This window comes from Adiantum capillus-veneris, chromosome 5 (genome assembly GCF_014529385.1).
Source record: "Adiantum capillus-veneris isolate H3 chromosome 5, ASM1452938v2, whole genome shotgun sequence".
Taxonomy (NCBI): Eukaryota; Viridiplantae; Streptophyta; class Polypodiopsida; order Polypodiales; family Pteridaceae; genus Adiantum; species Adiantum capillus-veneris.
Genome location: NC_140935.1, coordinates 63,966,497 through 63,983,939, shown reverse-complemented (window position 1 = coordinate 63,983,939; position 17,443 = coordinate 63,966,497). Strand labels below are relative to the sequence as shown.

The 17,443-nt window shown below is 46.1% G+C and overlaps 1 protein-coding gene and 1 pseudogene across 2 annotated transcripts in view; one reads left to right on the top strand and one right to left on the bottom strand.

The window, feature by feature from the left end:
• LOC147457437 (uncharacterized) overlaps positions 1–13,522 on the bottom strand; it is a 46,758-nt gene extending 33,236 nt beyond the window's left edge. For both annotated transcript variants that reach the window (XR_015188107.1, XM_086512329.1), the window contains exons 1-8: positions 13,337–13,522; positions 13,132–13,252; positions 11,619–11,675; positions 11,199–11,271; positions 11,033–11,120; positions 9,042–9,110; positions 8,886–8,956; positions 8,717–8,805 (exon numbers count right to left, since the gene is read on the bottom strand). Coding sequence is in view for 1 of the 2 variants with exons in the window: in XM_086512329.1 (XP_086368455.1) it covers positions 8,717–8,805; positions 8,886–8,956; positions 9,042–9,110; positions 11,033–11,120; positions 11,199–11,271; positions 11,619–11,675; positions 13,132–13,252; positions 13,337–13,396 (628 nt within the window). In the remaining variant the exon portion in view is untranslated. The remainder of the gene's footprint in view (positions 1–8,716; positions 8,806–8,885; positions 8,957–9,041; positions 9,111–11,032; positions 11,121–11,198; positions 11,272–11,618; positions 11,676–13,131; positions 13,253–13,336) is intronic.
• LOC147457438 (uncharacterized) lies at positions 6,278–8,709 on the top strand (annotated as a pseudogene).
• Positions 13,523–17,443: the final 3,921 nt, after the last annotated feature.

Here is a 17,443-nt window from a genome sequence, read left to right as displayed (position 1 = left end):
GCATTTAGCGGCTGGCCAATCGACGTGAGGTGGGAAAAAGCAACCTTGGTGTGAGCGCAAGGCTGCCAATGGGTGCGCCTGCGAGAAAGAGAAGAGCTTGGGCAAAGAGAAGATCCTTCTCTAACACGGATTGCAAGCTAAAGAAGAACCTCAAGACCCTCAAGAACCTCAAGAACCAAGACCAACAAGACCCCAAGTTCCTCGTGAACTTTAGAACCCAAGACTTCAAGTGAATGGTCATTACCCGAAGTGGAATGGATACTTCGCATTGACGTGATGAGCATGGCAATAGCGAAGAAGAATTTTCCCCACCAAAAGGTTTTTCGACCGTCCCCCTTCCCCATCTATGCCAAGGATTGCACTAACTCCTATGGAGCTTCTCGACAAGACGATGATGTACAGGAAGAAGTTACAACAAGAAGCGGCCTTGGAGCGCGAACGCAAAGAACAAACAGCAGAAAGAATGGCAACCATAGAGAGTAACTACGAAGAAAGAATGGCAGCCATAAAGCGTCAACGCGATCATGCACGCTCGGACGCCCCACGTACGCAAAGCCGAATTGGATCGTAAGCGCGAAAAAAGAAAAGCACAATTGGATCGCGCGCACAAAGAAAGACCAGCGTTGAGATACCAACACATGAAAGAGTTGTTGCGACTCTTTTCTAATGTGCAGGCACATATCAAAGAGAATCAGGAGAAGGAGACTCCCTCTCGGTCTCTTCTTTTCCAAAGCACGACACACGTCTCGTCGTCGTCCTCATCGTCGTCGACATCGTCGGCAAGTCCAAGCATTGTAGAGATTTGTGCAATCAATAATAGACCACTCTCGCCAGAGAGACTTGGGCCTTCGGAGGAGGGTTTTGACAACATTCTAGTGTCGTATTCTTCTCTCTCTATCTCTTAGTCTCATGCACCTTCATTCACAGTGTTCACCACTTTGTTTGTGTCAATTGCACTCTCTCACTAAAGGAACGGAAGGCTCTCCCTTCCTACGTAAAAGGAACCCTTGAGCACAGTTCGGAGCACTCATCTTGAGCAAAGTTCAACATTCACTTCCGCTGCACCTTACATTGGTATCAGAGCTTTGGCAGTGTCCTTTATCAGTCAAGAAAAGAACCACAAGATTTTTTTTTTCCTTGTTGCGGTCGCACGTAACCGAAGTCCTCTTGGGCGTGTCGATTCCTAATCGTGTTTTTGAAGAGTGACCAAGAAAGAAGGGCTTGTCCAGCCTCCCCTTGACTCTCTTTTCACTCATTGAGAGCGGACCGTGCACTTAGCGGCCGGCCAATCGACGTGAGGTGGGAAAAAGCAACCTTGGTGTGAGCGCAAGGCTGCCAAGGGGTGCGCCTGCAGGAAAGAGGAGCTCGGGTAAAGAGAAGATTCTTCTCTAACACAGATTGCAAGCTAGAGAAGAACCTCAAGACCCTCAAGAACCTCAAGAACCAAGACCCACAAGACCCCAAGTTCCTCGTGAACTTCAGAACCCAAGACTTCAAGTGTGTGGTCATTACCCGAAGCAGAATGGATACTTAGCATTGACGTGATGAGCATAGCAGTGGCAAAGAAGAATTTTCCCCACCAAGAGGTTTTCCAACCCTCCCCCTTCCCCATCTACGCCAAGCATTGCACTAACTCCTACTGAGCTTTTCGACAAGACGATGATGGACAGGAAGAAGTTACAACAAGAAGCGCAACGCGCCGCCTTGGAGCGCGAACGCAAAGAACGAACAGCAGAAAGAATAGCAGCCATAGAGCGTAAATACGAAGAAAGAATGGCAGCCATAAAGCGACAGCGCGATCAAGCACGCTCGGAAGCCCAAGTACGCAAAGCGAATTGAATCGTGAGCGCGAAGAAAGAAAAGCAAAACTGTCCAGCCTCCCCTTGTCTCTCTTTTCACTCATTGAGAGCGGACAGTGCACTTCGTGGCCGGCCAAGCGACGTGAGGTGGGAAAAAGCAACCTTCGTGTGAGCGCAAGGCTGCCAAGGGGTGCGCCTATGGGAAAGAGAAGAGCTCGGGTAAAGAGAAGATCCTTCTCTAACACAGATTGCAAGCTAAAGAAGAACCTCAAGACCCTCAAGACTCAAGACCCTCAAGACTCAAGACCCTCAAGAACCTCAAGAACCAAGACCCACAAGACCCCTAGTTCCTTGTGAACTTCAGAACACAAGACTTCAAGTGTATGGTCATTACCCAAAGCGGAATGGATACTTCGCATTGACGTGATGAGCATGGCAGTGGCGAAGAAGAATTTTCCCCACCAGGAGGTTTTTCAACCCTTACACCAAGGATTGCACTAACTCCTATGGAGCTTTTCGACAAGACGATGATGGACAGGGAGAAGTTACAACAAGAAGCGCAACACGCCGCCTTGGAGCGCGAACGCGAAGAACGAACAGCAGAAAGAATGGCAGCCATAGAGAGTAAATACGAAGAAAGAATGGCAGCCATACAGCGTCAGCACGATCAAGCACACTCAAAAGCCCAAGTACACAAAGCGAATTGGATCGTGAGGGCGAAAAAAGAAAAGCAGAATTGGATCCCGCGCACAAAGAAAGACCAGCGTTGAGAGACCAACACATGAAAGAGTTGTTGCAACTCTGTTCTAATGTGCAGGCACATATTAAAGAGAATCAGGAGAAGGAGACTCTCTCCGTCTCTTCTTTTCCAAAGCACGACATACGTCTCGTCGTCGTCCTCATCGTCGCCAAGTCCAAGCATTGTAGAGATTTGTGCAATCAATAGTAGACCGCTCTCGCCAGAGAGAGTGGGGCATTCTGAGGAGGTTTTTGACAACATTCCGGTGTCGTATTCTTCTCTCTCTATCTCTCAGTCTCATGCACCTTCATTCACAGTGTTCACCACTTTGTTTGTGTCCATTGCACTCTCTCACTAAAGGAAAGGAAGGCTCTCCCTTCTGTAAGTAAAAGGAACCCTTGAGCATAGTTCGAAGCACTCATCTTGAGCAAAGTTCAACATTCACTTCCGCTGCACCTTACATTGGTATCACAGCTTTGGCAGTGTTCTATATCACTCAAGGAAAGAACCACAAGAATTTCTTTTTGCTTGTTGCGGTCGCACGCAACCCAAGTCCTCTTGGGCGTGTCGATTCCTAATCGTGTTTTTGAAGAGTGACCAAGAAAGAAGGGCTTGTCCAGTCTCCCCTTGTCTCTCTTTTCACTCATTGAGAGCGGACCATGCACTTCGTGGCCGGCCAATCGACGTGAGGTGGGAAAAAGCAACCTTGGTGTGAGCGCAAGGCTGCCAAGGATTGCGCCTGCGGGAAAGAGAAGAGCTCGGGTAAAGAGAAGATCCTTCTCTAACACAGATTGCAAGCTAAAGGAGAACCTCAAGACCCTCAAGACTCAACCCTCAAGAACCTCAAGAACCAAGACCCACAAGACCCCTAGTTCCTTGTGAACTTCAGAACACAAGACTTCAAGTGTATGGTCATTACCAGAAGCGGAATGGATACTTCGCATTGACGTGATGAGCATGGCAGTGGCGAAGAAGAATTTTCTCCACCATGAGGTTTTTCAACCCTTACGCCAAGGATTGCACTAACTCCCATGGAGCTTTTCGACAAGACAATGATGGACAGGGAGAAGTTACAACAAGAAGCGCAACACGCCGCAAACGTGAAGAACGAACAGCAGAAAGAATGGCAGCCATAGAGCGTAAATACAAAGAAAGAATGGAGCCATAAAGCATCAGCACGCTCAGAAGCCCAAGTACGCAAAGCGAATTGGATCGTGAGCGCGAAAAAAGAAAAGCAGAATTGGATCGCGCGCACAAAGAAAGACCAGCGTTGAGAGAGCAACACATGAAAGAGTTGTTGCCACTCTTTTCTAATGTGCAGGCACATATTAAAGAGAATCAGGAGAGGGAGACTCTCTCAGTCTCTTCTTTCTCTTCTATATTGACACATAGGAGTTCTTATGTGAACTTGTGTTTCTGACATTTTGTATGCCTCCCAATACTTTGTGTGTACATGTTTGCAGTAGTATTCAAATTTAGATCTGTGTGTAGCAGTCTTCCATTTGTTGTGGAGACTGTCTAGCGCTGTCAGCTCAAAATTCAGCATATAATCTCCTTCTTCGATAGGCATGTCTACATATGCTTCCACATTCCATCTTGCAAACCATCTCTTGATGTCTTGTACCAGACTTGAGGAGAGGATTTTGCTCTTGTTGGTTTTTTGTGGTGCACAACCGACTCCCCATGCCACTTGTTAGAGAGAGAGAGAGAGAGAGAGAGAGAGAGAGAGAGAGAGAGAGAGAGATGATGAAATGAAATGTTATATTAACATCTTCAGAAGGCCAAAGTGACCTATGAGACCAGAAAGTTACAATGTGGTGCATCTGATATAAAGTCAGAGTAACAAAAATGACAAAATAAAATGCTATTGAATCCAAAACAGCTAGGTATGATCTAAGCAGCTAGGTGGGATAGCTAAATCACAGATCACAAAAGATCCAGCATTGGTCGCTGGCGGATCTCACCAATCTCCTCCATGGTCAATAGCCTGACTGAGCGTCGTGCATGCCGGGCCAAAGTGATCCGAATCCTCTGATGCAGCCTCCGTCGATGTTGTGTAGTCCTCCGCAGTCGTGGGCGTCTGGATCTCCCGGCCGTAGCATAGGAACTCGCGGCCTATGGGACACTATATGAGGAGATACACATAGCAGTTTGGAACTGCAATGGCTCTTTGTGGACACACCCAGGGAGATTGGAGGAGGTGATGCATAACAGAGACATCATTCTACTCACAGAGACACATGAGAGCTCAGAGAGAGGTCTACCTCTAGTACACGACTATCAGTGGGAGTCTACACACAGGAAGTGCACACGGCACAACACCACTAGAGGATCTGGCGGAGTAGCAGTCCTCTACCGCCGCTTACTCCATAGCAGGATACGGATAGTAGCTCGTGACCCAGGAGCACGCTACATGTGGGTGCGGATTGAGCTCTATGAGGAACACATTCTCTACATTTCCATTTGCTACTTTGCACCCAGTGGTTCTAGATTCGCACAGACAAGCGGAGGAGAGACAGATGAGGCTCATACACAGGGCGGGGAGGAGGAGGATGATACACTTTCACAATATGCATGTCTCAGGGAGGAGATCATGGAATACTCCAGGCTAGGAGAAGTTTTCCTCACGGGAGACTTCAACGCCAGGACACAGAGTAGACAGTGTGACATCTACGACTTTGACGACCCAGAGCTACTCTCCACCATGGAGAACACAGAGGCAGAGAGGACTTCCAAAGAAACCACCACACCGACACCATACGGGCGACATCTACTTTGTTTGGGATCACAACACCGTCTCGTTATTTACAACGGGATGGCGCAATGGCCATCATCTGGAGGCTTGACTTGCATACCACCATCAGTACCCAGCGGCGGCAGTACAGTGGACTACATCATCGGCTTCAGAGAGGCAGCTCACCTCCTCACATCCTTCACCATCCCCCCATTACCTATTGGGGCTGACCATGCATATCTTGCTCTCTCTTTCACTGGCTCACCCATCTCACACACACCACCTACACTCACACCACACACCACCATACATTTCACACATGAGCTAGCCAGAGTTTACTCATCACATGTCTACAAGGGGATCTACACTCTCGACCCAGATACACCACTCTCTACACTCACTAGCCAGCTTTCCGCAATTCTACACACCTCGGCCCTCAGCTGCTTTCCACATACTACCCACACTGGTAGACCTCCACCCTCTGGGACGATGCCCCAAAACCGGTGGTACGATGAGGAGTGTAGGGATCTATACAGGCAGCTACGGGCTCGACGAGCCTTGGAAGAGATCACTGAGAGCGAGGTCAGGCGACAGATGAAGGCCATCACACGCCATAAACGGCGGGCCTTCGAAGAGGCGCAGGAGCTTGAGCTATACCATCTTCTCATGAGTACTGACTACACCACCGCATGGAGGATTCTCAAAGAGCCACGCCCCACCACCCCCTTGGAGGATCCTCAGATTTGGCATGACTACGCCGAGCGCCTATACCACATACCTGGGCAGCCACTGATCCCGGAGCCATCCGACCCCCGACCTACCACCTCGACTCTCTTCACATCTAGTATGGTGAAGAGGACTATTCGACGCCTTCAGCATGGCCGCTCAGCCGACCACACTAGACTACAGAGTGAGCACCTCATCTATGCAGCAGACACCCTCTCCCCCTTGATAGCACGTCTCTTCAACCGCGCTTTGGTTTAGGGACTACCAGAGGAGTGGACCATGCACACCATCGTGCCTATCCACAAATCTGGTGACACCTTGGACCCAGGGAACTACAGGACTATCATGATTGGCCACACATTGACCAAACTATATGGAGCAGTTCTTGAGGCAGAGCTCAGCACATACGCAGAGGCATCAGGGCTACGCGCACCAGGACAGGCAGGGTTTCGACGCACTTTCTCGACCATCGACCACATCTTCGTGCTTCGCTGCCTGATCGACGGAGCGAAAGCACGGAAGAGACGACTCTACTGCTGCATTGTGGATTTCCGCAAGGCTTTTGACACTATCCCTAGAGAGAGACTCTTTCAGCGTCTCCAGGAGCTACAGATACCATCTGAGATGATATGGGCCATTCATTCTTTGTATGCACAGGTCATAGGCAGAGTGCGGTGCCCAGGTGGAGTATCGGACCCCATTGCTAGCACCATTGGTGTGAAGCAAGGATGCCCCCTCTCCCCGACCCTATTTGGCCTCTACATCGACGAGATAGCAGACTGCATCCTACGAGCAGGCGGGGCGGGCTCCGACTTGGCAGGTACACCGGTCCATATTATGCTCTATGCAGATGATATTATTCTAGTTTCTGAGACACAGGAGGGACTACAGAGCCACCTACGCGCCTTGGATGATTTCTGCACACATAGAGGGCTCACAGTGAACCTTGGCAAGACCAAGGTCATGATTTTCCACACCTCCAGGACAGTCTGAAGTAGAGCAGTGCTCATTGTAGCAGGTGGACAGGTTGAGGTAGTTGATTCATATGTATACTTGGGGGAGACTTTCACTGGCACCACTGGCAGATTTTCCATGACCCAAGAAGCCAGAGACCGGCTTACACGAGGATATGCAGCACTGGCCACCTTAGAGTGCAGATGCCACCAGGCCCACTTCCAAGAGCCCCGTACCAAGGGGTGGCTTTTTGACACTCTAGTTACACCTGCCATGACGTACGCTGCCGCAGTATGGGCACCAGGGCTACCAGCATCTCTCTGGACACACACAGATCATTATGATTTCTCGTTTTCTCCATAGCAAACCATCAATACCACACGACATCATCAGAGCAGAGCTAGCAGCACCCCCGATGCTAGTAGAAGCCCTCTTCCAGACAGTTTGCTTCATCCAGCGCATGCGAGAGCTGCCACCAAACAGACTCACCCGCAGAGCTTTCGAGGTATCGATACAGCTACACCAGGAGGGGGACACCAGAGCATGGTACTCGCAGGTCACAGAGTGGTTCACATCACATGGCCTAGACATCACAGACTTGCCTCCTTTTCAGTATGATCCCGACTCCCCACACATACGCCTCTCACACCATGAGAGGAATAGAGTTCTCATACAGGATCTCTGGCAGCTATACATCAGAGAGACATGGATCACACCCAGAGAGCCTCTTCCTACGAAGAGGCAGTACTACAGAGACCACTTCCTGACCATCCTAGCAGATGGGTTCATCCAGAGACCGAGGTACATGTGTCATGGATGTCTACATGCCGCACAAAGCACGGGTCGCCATTGGACAGCTCAGAGTATCATCACACCAGCTAGAGATTGAGGCAGGGAGAGTTGCACATGTCCCCAGAGCAGAGAGGATATGCAGACTTTGCACAGCAGACATTGAGAGTGAGGAGCATTTTGTGTGCAGATGCAGAGCATATGAGGAGATCAGAGGCAGATACCCGACCTTGTTTGCAGATCAGCCCACCTTACATCAGATTCTTGAGTCCAGAGACCAGCGACAGTTCGGCCGCTTCCTCATAGAGGCACAGCAGCACAGGGACTCTCTCCTTCAGACATCATCAATCGTGAGAGACGAGCGCCAGACAGCTCACAGACTTCTTCCAGAGGGACACAGTAGTACCACCATCCCAGACTACTCAGAGAGGAGTGACTCTACAGCAGGCTGAGGAGGTCCGAGCTCGCAAGCGTCCACGTCCCCACGGACGTAGGGCACCCCGACTTCACCAGAGAGAGATCCAGGAGATTCAGGAGCGCTACTACAGATCTCTAGAGGAGAGACACATCTGGGCTTTTGCAGACCCAGCCGCCATCCTACGGGGATTGTTCACACTTCACCCACCCATGCATCATGTCTTACACCCTGATTACGGGACTGGATGGAGCTAAAGATATGATAGCACTTTCTCTCATGATTGTATATACCCCAGCATATAGGATTGCATTTTTTCCCTAGTTTAGAGCTCCACCCCCCCCTACCCTTGTACCACCTCCCTTCTCTCCCAGTCATTACACAGGATAGCTATTTTTTGCTTTGTACCTTTTATCCTTCGCAGGATATCCAGAGGACACTTACCCCCATGTACTTGAATTTGTCTCATAGGCCGATTTCGGCCTCTTATGGACGTAAAAAAATCTTTCTTTCTTTCTTTCTTTCTCTCTCTCTTCCATAAAATCCAGAAACCAACTAACCTCTGGAGCCTTTAAAATTGAGATCATCGAAGTCAATGCTACCGAAACGCTCCCCCATAGATGCCAGGACAACCACCCTTGAATTTAGCCTGCAAGTTCCAAAACTTGAACAGATAAGTTGCTAAAGGGATAAAGAAGAAATTTGTGTGTACTTGACACATGATGTTACCCAAGAGAGGCACTTTCTGCCAGAGTGCTTAAAAGAAGCCTTGTAAGCAAAAAATGTCCTAGATGGTTGACCTGCACGGTAGCATTTAAAAAAACCACCCAATTTAGTAACCAGTTTTGACTCCCTTCCGAAAACCAAAAAATTTAGCTGCCTCACCCCAAACTGCATTTCAAATCCATCTTTGGTGTATGACTGAGGGCAAGCCATTATTCCTGCATTATTCACCTGTATATAACATATCAGCAGTCCCAGAGTAAGAAGCGACTGCTAAGCAGCATTTTAAAAACAAGCAAAAAGATATGATGCCAGCAGACAATACTACTCCCAAAGGCATCATTACAACTTCAAAATAATAAGCAAAAGGATATAATGCCAGAACTTAGAAGACGATACTACTCCTGAAGGCATCATCACCACTTAAAGTGACTGGCACAGTCAAGAAACTGCATAATTGGCCCTCCAATATGAGACCATAAATAATACAAGCTTCACCTACACTCAAATCTTTAATAGCCCCCAACACAGTCAAATTTCCTTCTTACAGGGAAGACCCAAACAAAAAACGCCTCAATAGAAAACTGCAGTGCAGAGAAAAGCCACTTCTCCATGCATTGTTCCTTTCTCGCCCCTGCCATCACTATACTCCAAGCAATATTTCAGATCCAAAATATATGTTTATGCTACGGCAGAGTGATTTTTTATCTTTGAAAAGTTTCCTCTTGCTATAAAGGAAAATTCTGAAAATTCTCCGACCATTTGAATTAAGAATCCCCGGACACCATCTAAGTGTCACGGTCTTGGCCCCCTTATTCTACCTGCTTGGCATTAAGGAAAAACCAGATGCTTACAAGCAACCATCCGGCATGACAATTACAAACATCTAAATGCAAGAGGGGAATATTGCGCTCCCACTTTTGGCGTATTCGGCCATCCAGATTGGGGTGGCTCACAAATTTCATGACCTTAGAAATACACTCTTATCATAGTCAAGCAGAACGCAAAGTGCTGAATCCCAAGAATCTTTGGGAGTGAGCAAGCTGCAGGACCCAGCATGGAGGTGCATATTCCCATCTAGGCTGACCAATCCTCATTGCACACAAAGCACAAAATATATCTCTTGAGATTAAATGATTCAAACTCTTCTTGCAAAGCATGCATAACGCCCTTGTAGATGTTCGATTCCCATCCGATGCAACTCATCTAAAATGCCCTGGTAGCTGCTCAATTCCCATTTGATGCATCAAGTGCACCAAATGTACCTATAAGCAAAAGTAGAGAGTGCGCAAAATGGCCCTTCAGACAAGCTCCAAGAGATATACAGGCCTCATCCTCTTGATTCCCAACCGATCTATGCAATGAACTCATGTGAACCATGTAAATTAGTGCAGATAGAAACAGATAGAAAGCTCTCCCCAATTCAGAACCTTTACTAATGTGCCCTTTGCCCCCCATGAGAAGCTCTTGTAACGACAAATGCAATCAGAACCTGAGTAACAAAAGTACCTCCCACCTTATGAGAAGCTCTTGTATGTAATTGATCAATTCTATGTAGGAAAGATCTTTTATCCAATCTTACAGTAATCCTGAATATTGAAGAACGCTCTCTTCTTCACAAGCTATATAGAAATACAAAGTTACATGGATAACAAACATTTTCATTCATTCGCAAGAAAGCTACTTTGTCACAAGCAACAGTTATAACTTCCAAACGTGGCCCATTCCTTGATGTGAAGGTTGTTTAGTGGGGTGTACAGAAAGTTACTTCACGGAGGTTCCACACCACTGGAACCTTTTACACCAAGTACATAACTCTGCACATGGATCCCTTCCTGTCAAAATCTGATGACGTGGCATGACCATGCCCATACCTAATGAGAGGAGATAGAATCAACTGGGTCAGCACCGAAATCAGACGACCCAAGGCTCACTCGGCAGGCCCGTAAAACACGCCGTGACTGGCAGCAGGACTTGCGCCACAATTCGCGGTGACGAGGTAGCGAGGGTGTCAGCTTTTGGCATCTTTAATTGGAAGCAATAACGTTTTGAGCCTTTGGGACCAACAAATGCAGCAGGCTCAATCAAACCTTACATTCCAGCAGACTTCCAAGCAGACAAAACACTAAACAACTTTGGGACATTGGGCGCACCAAGACATGTAGTGGAAGCCCCTCTCGACGATATTCCTCCACAAATTTATGAATTGAGTCGAATGAGGCCAGATCACACATCATTGTCCTGCAAGGCCAGTTTCAATAATCAGAGATGTCAAGAAAAGGATTAGAAGAGTATGGCTGGTCTCAGCGTTACACTTGCCTGACATTTGGATTCCCAGACATTTGGGAGACTTCCAAACAGGCCTTGTCACCTCTCTCTTTGCTCCTGCATGCTGTCCTCAAGAAAACAATCTTATTTCCACCATGAATGAATTTTTTCTTTTATGCCAAGTGAAAGAGATCATATTCCCTCTCAGGACATGGCAGCTTTCAATGATTCATCCTTCAACACATTCTTAGCAAGAAGAACAAGGTGCACATATGCACGCCTTGGAAAATTACATAGTATGCGTTATTTATAACGAGAGAAGAAAAAAAGCAAGTAATCAAGTATTGGAGTTCAAAGCTGAAAGGACGAATGTGGAAAAATTAAAAAATCTTGTTAAAACTCATGAACAAGACTAAAATGTAACCATGCAAAAATAGCACGCTTTCTTTGAGCAACTTCGAACAAACTTACCCAAAGTTACATGCATTCCTTGTTTTGCCAGATCAACAGCAGTTGCCTTGCCAATGCCTGCACATCACAAAATAACGTCATCTTTATCTCACTGTTAGAGACGATGAGACTTTCATGTTCAATCACACAAGCACCTCCTACCCTCTGCAATTGAAGGTACATTCAATTCCCAATCATGTTGAATGGTGCATGTCCTACTCCTTGGCTATTGGAAGATGCACTAAGACATAAGTCACCTAAGTTCCCATCCCAATTTGTTCTGTCGAAACAAAATGAAACTCGAAACGTTTTTTGATTTAGGACAAAACAAGGTGACGAAACAAGTATTTGAGGTTTTCTGTAACCTTTCGGGTCTGATTTTTTAATGTCAAGCCTCACTTGTTTCTTAAAAAAGCAAGTGACAATGTGTCTGTTTCTCCCTCAACACAAAGGCATCAAGACTCCAGACTAATAAGCTCTTTTTCTTCCTTACAACTAGACTAAACTTTTTATCGCACATATTCAAAGCTAACATGGACGCGTGGCCTGTTGCAGCTTCATTCAGTGCACATACACCACTTGTTACCTACCTATAGCTTGCTATTAACCTTTATGGTTCAAATTTTAGCAGATTTTTTTGCAAAGACCTTTGATGCTAGCTTGATTAACATGTATGTAGCTACTACCAAAACCCTCAGCTCCAGGTACTATGTGCCCTACAGGTCCACAACCTATTGTTTCTTCTTGACATCTTCAAAATGAAACAAAGCAAAAAGCATCGAAACGATGAAACACACAAGACGTTTCTTGTGACTATGCACATAAGAGAAGGTTAGTCGTAATTGAAAAGCACGAACGGAAACAATCTGAGTGCAAAACAATTACCTAGTTTCTCTTTGAAGAGGTTGTTCATTAAGGGAAAGAACCATGGAAGCACATGAAGGCTTGAAACATAACAGCCTACAAGAAGCGTGTTAGTACCCCAGAGTCCCCATGTAGTGAGACGTGTTCCTCTTTGCTTGAAGAGCAACCGGTCAAGAGACTTCCTGAACCTTCACTTAGGCCTTGGTATTTTCAAGTCCCCAACAGTAAACACTTAGGTGATTCCTCCTCATATGGTGCACTCCTTGGGGCCTTCTTCAATCACCCCTGCTGTTGAGCAAACATGCAGCAGTTGTGTGGGATGCCTATGCATGCACCGGTGTGTGGCCATACTACATGGCTAGTCGTTGCAAAGCAAGATCCATCAACCCACCAGTGGATGGCTTAGTAGATACAATGGAACACCAATGCCAGCGACCTCATCACTCCTTATGTCAAACCTATATGTATTTTGTGATTTCCATCTATGGATTACTGCAGACAAGGCGTCACAAGGATATCATCCAATACTCAATTGTCATCTATGTCCATCACATTAGCCGGCTCAAAATATCTAGACATCCGTGTACAATATCTAGTAAACCACCAAATCCATGTTCCCCCAAGAAGCAAAAAGTTCTTTACATACAAGAATCCGCAAGCTTAAGCTCACCGCAATTGCCACCAGTAATGATCACATGACTCTGTAAGTTCTGACTTGTCACCTCCTTCTGAGCTGCTGATGAGGACCTCACAGCTACTTTTCTTCTCTTTACTTCCACACCCTTCAGATTCTGTGAGAAGATGAACGCTCTCTCTCTCTCTCTCTCTCTCTCTCTCTCCACACACACACACTCAGGGAGAGAGGAATGGCATACCCAGAAGAAACGTGTGCTCCATAGCGGCGGGGCGTTGCTACTCATTATAGCTTCTCTCATATACCTTTTCCTAGTGTGCTCGTCGAAGAGGATGATTCAGTGTGCAGATAGGCGTGCTGCTTGCAGCAGTGGACTGACATGCTCGCTGATTGGCGGTGCTAGTTTTTTTTTTTTTTTTGAAAATATGCGAGTGTTTTTTTTTTTTGTGAAGATAAACAGAAATTGTATTAAAACAAGTGATAAAATCACGAGGCCACCCAAAAACAAGATGCAATTAAGAACACCACCAATTTAGGCATCAAAGAACGCCTTGATTATCTTGAGTGTCTGAAGAGACTTGGCTTAGATATTGCCATGGGTGCAGCTTGAGATCATCCTCTACAATCAAGATCCTTGAGTTTCCTCACTAAGTTGGGAGCCACAAGAGACTAGGAGACAAGTTTAGATCATATGGCCACTCCCCGTAAGTAGGAGACAAGTTTAGATCATATGGCCACTCCCCGTAAGACTCAACAATTGATAGATGGTTTGAAAGGAGGTTCCACGTAAGAAGAAGAAGAAGAAGAAGAAAATTTTAACGCCATAGGAAACTATCCCAAGAGACCTTAAAGATCTATCCGACGAGGAGAGTTGAACTCAAGACCTGTTATTCAAGAGGGAAATGGCCTAACCAATCTACCACACTTGGGTGATAGAAATGTTATATCATTTTCCTCTTCTTATTAGCACACACACACACACCCGCCCAGAAGAAGAGAATTTTAACGTCGTAGGAAACTATCCCAAGAGACCTTAAAGATCTATCCGACTAGGAGAGTTGAATTCAAGACCTATTATTCAAGAGGGAAATGGCATAACCAATCTACCACACTTGGGTGATAGAAAGGTTATACCATTTTCCTCTTCTTATTAGCACACAAGCCAAGAAGAAGAGAATTTTAACGTAGTAGGAAACTATCCCAAGAGACCTTAAAGATCTATTGACGAGGAGAGTTGAACTCAAGACCTGTTACTCAAGAGAGAAATGGCATAACCAATCTACCACAGTTGGGTGATAGAAAGGTTATACCATTTTCCTCTTCTTATTAGCGCGCGCACACACACACGCGCGCGCACCTGCCCAGAAGAAGAGAATTTTAACGTCGTAGGAAACTATCCCAAGATACCTTAAAGATCTATCCGACGAGGAGAGTTGAACTCAAGACCTGCTATTCAAGAGGGAAATGGCGTAATCAATCTATGTCATAAAATCTAATATTTAACCAACCCAAATGATTTTCTCATATTAAACAGATGATTTGATGTGGGAGAATAAACGGGAACAAGGGTTAGGATATAGATATGTGCTTACAGATCTATCTCAACACGGAGCCAATGGTAAAGGGGCCCAAATGAGAGATGGTATGTCAAAGAGCAAGGCTAACCAATGGAGCTTAAAGACCTTAGGGTTAGCTTCATTAACGACCTCCAATAGTTAGTGTTAAAAGTCCTTTGACCTTAGGTAAGCTAGGGTTGTACTTGAGGTGGGGACCCGGCCCAAGCTTGAGGTGCTTGTCGTTCCTGATGATTGAGATGCTTGTGTTACAATATACATGTGGTAGTGATGTGTGTGAACACACTAGGACCGCCGGGGCATTTTTTCCCTCTTTAGGAGGTTTTTTCCCCTGAGCGTTGTATATACGCCCATCACTCTAGGGCTATCTATCTTTCCATTGCACACTAAGTAACACACTCTCTATTGTGTGCCTTGAGCTTCCTTAGTCTTCTCCAAGCTGTGTGCGTTTCTTTGCAACCCTAATTCCAACAATTGGTATCAGAGCAGGTTGCGTCCTCCCGGGCTTAGTCGCCAGCTGCTCCAACACACGCCTGCTCACTTTCTCCGGTTTCAGTGAGCTTTGGCAAGCGTTCGCGGGTCGACAAATACTTCGGGTAATATCGTAGAGCTCACTCTACTCAAATTTTTTATTCGGGCTCATTTCGGCCTCCGTTTCCACTACAGGCAGTACTACACAGGCTATTTCGTCATTTTGTGCAAAATTTTTGTCAGTGCCGTTTTCTGCATAACATGTGCTTTATAGTCTTCTACGGTTTGTGCTATATAGCACAGGTTGTTCCCGCTCCGTTTCTGCTATTTTCGGGCAATTTTCACATCAGGTGCAACATTTACCATGGCTGACAACAACAACACAGATGTGTTCAAGATGTTTGCTGTTGAGGACAGGGTGGATGGGGATTGTCATAAAAATTAATATCTATCCAACCCAAATGATTTTCTCATATTAAATTGATCACTTAATGTGGGAGAATACACGGGAACAAGGGTTAAGATATAGACATGTGCTTATAGATCTATCTCAACACGGGGCCAATGGTTAAGGGGCCCAAATGAGAGATGGTCTATCAAAGAGCAAGGCTAACCAATGGAGCATAAGACCTTAGGGTTAGCTTCATTGAAGACCTCCAATAATGTGTGTAAAAGTCCTTTGACCTTAGGTAAGCTAGGGCTGAGCTTGAGGTGGGAACCCGGCCTAAGCTCGAGGTGTTTGTCATGCTTGAGGTGCTTGTCGCGCTTGAGGTGCTTGATTAAGATGCTTGAGGTGCTTGACTGGCTCCATGCTTGAGGTGCTTGACTTGCTACATGATTAAGGTGCTTGAGGTGCCTTGAGATGCTTGCCTGAGATGCTTGTGGGAACACCCCCTAGTTCAAGTGCTTTGTCATGCTTGATGACTAAGGGGCTTGCTCATCCAAAGTCAAAAAGATCCCTACAAGGAAGGGGGCGAGCCTACAAGGGGGGGGATGAGAGAGAACACACACACATACACACACACACACAAGGAAAGCCCCAGCTTGAAGAGGCAGCAAGGACACTTGTCAAGTTCCTCCCCATGTTGCCCTCATGGTGTGCCCGAAGCCTATTGGTTGGCCACCCAAGGGGTCCAATGATAATTTAGGATATTTAATTACTTGATTTTTTCATTTATCAAGTCCTCTCTCTCAAAGGGGAAAGGGGGACATTTGTCCCAAGGCTACCCCTGTTGCTTGTAATGGCTCCTGCTTGTGATTGGCTAGGCCTGGAGGGGTCCAATGAGCTTCAAGCATGAGCTACAAGGGGGGGTCGACCCAAGCAAGCTAGGGGGTTGCTTAGGGGGTATACTCACCCACACACACTCACAAACACTCTCATTGTGTGCTATGCAAAGTGCAAGAGCTCCAAGCTCCTGGAGAAGTTGAGAGCCTACACCAACTCTCTTGGCTATGGAATGCAAATCCAACCAAGAGCTATGCTTCAATGCCATCTCCTCCTTCTTCATTACTATGCTATTATGTATGCTAGCAACAAGAGTATGATAAGTGAGGAACTACTTCTTTCTCCTATGAAATGTTTCTTCTTCCTCTTCCCTACCCTCATTCCCTGCTAGCTCTCTCCACCTTCGAAGGTGTTTGAGGTCTTGGGATTGAGGCTTGGGATAGTTAATGCTTTCTGCAAGTGCATGTTATGCTTATTGCAAGAAGGCTAATGGTTTATTGCAAGTAGATTAACTGTATTGCAAGGTAGATTAATTATTGCTTTAAGCACAAGTTGATGCATAAAAAGTATACATCTTCATGCACTCAAATGATTTAGGGAACACAAAGATTAATGATGTTCGCAAGTTCTTGATTGTTTCCAAGCTAAGATTGATTGTTGAAATTATGCAAAAGCTTGGTGTGTGAACCTTCCATCTTCATATTGCCAAGGAGGTCTCAAGGAACACAAAGATTGTATTGTACCAAGTCTCTTAATGAGAGAATCTATAATACAAATGCCTTTTGGAGGGGGGACCGGCTCCACATAAATCCGGTCCTCAACTGTTGTCATATTCTCTACACTCTCTCTCTTGTAAAAGTATTGTTCATGCCTAGTTAATTAAGTGTTATGATAGAGTTGCTACTACCAATTAAGTTCACCCTCTATGCTCTCAAAATTGCTCACTCTAATTCTCTTAATTCCGCTATTCTCTAAGTTCATAGGCCATTCCCATTACATTGGTATCAGAGCATTTGGTTTCTCTTTTCTTGCTTAAGAAGAGGGGTCCTTAAGTAGCCTATAAATGGTTGATGTTGTT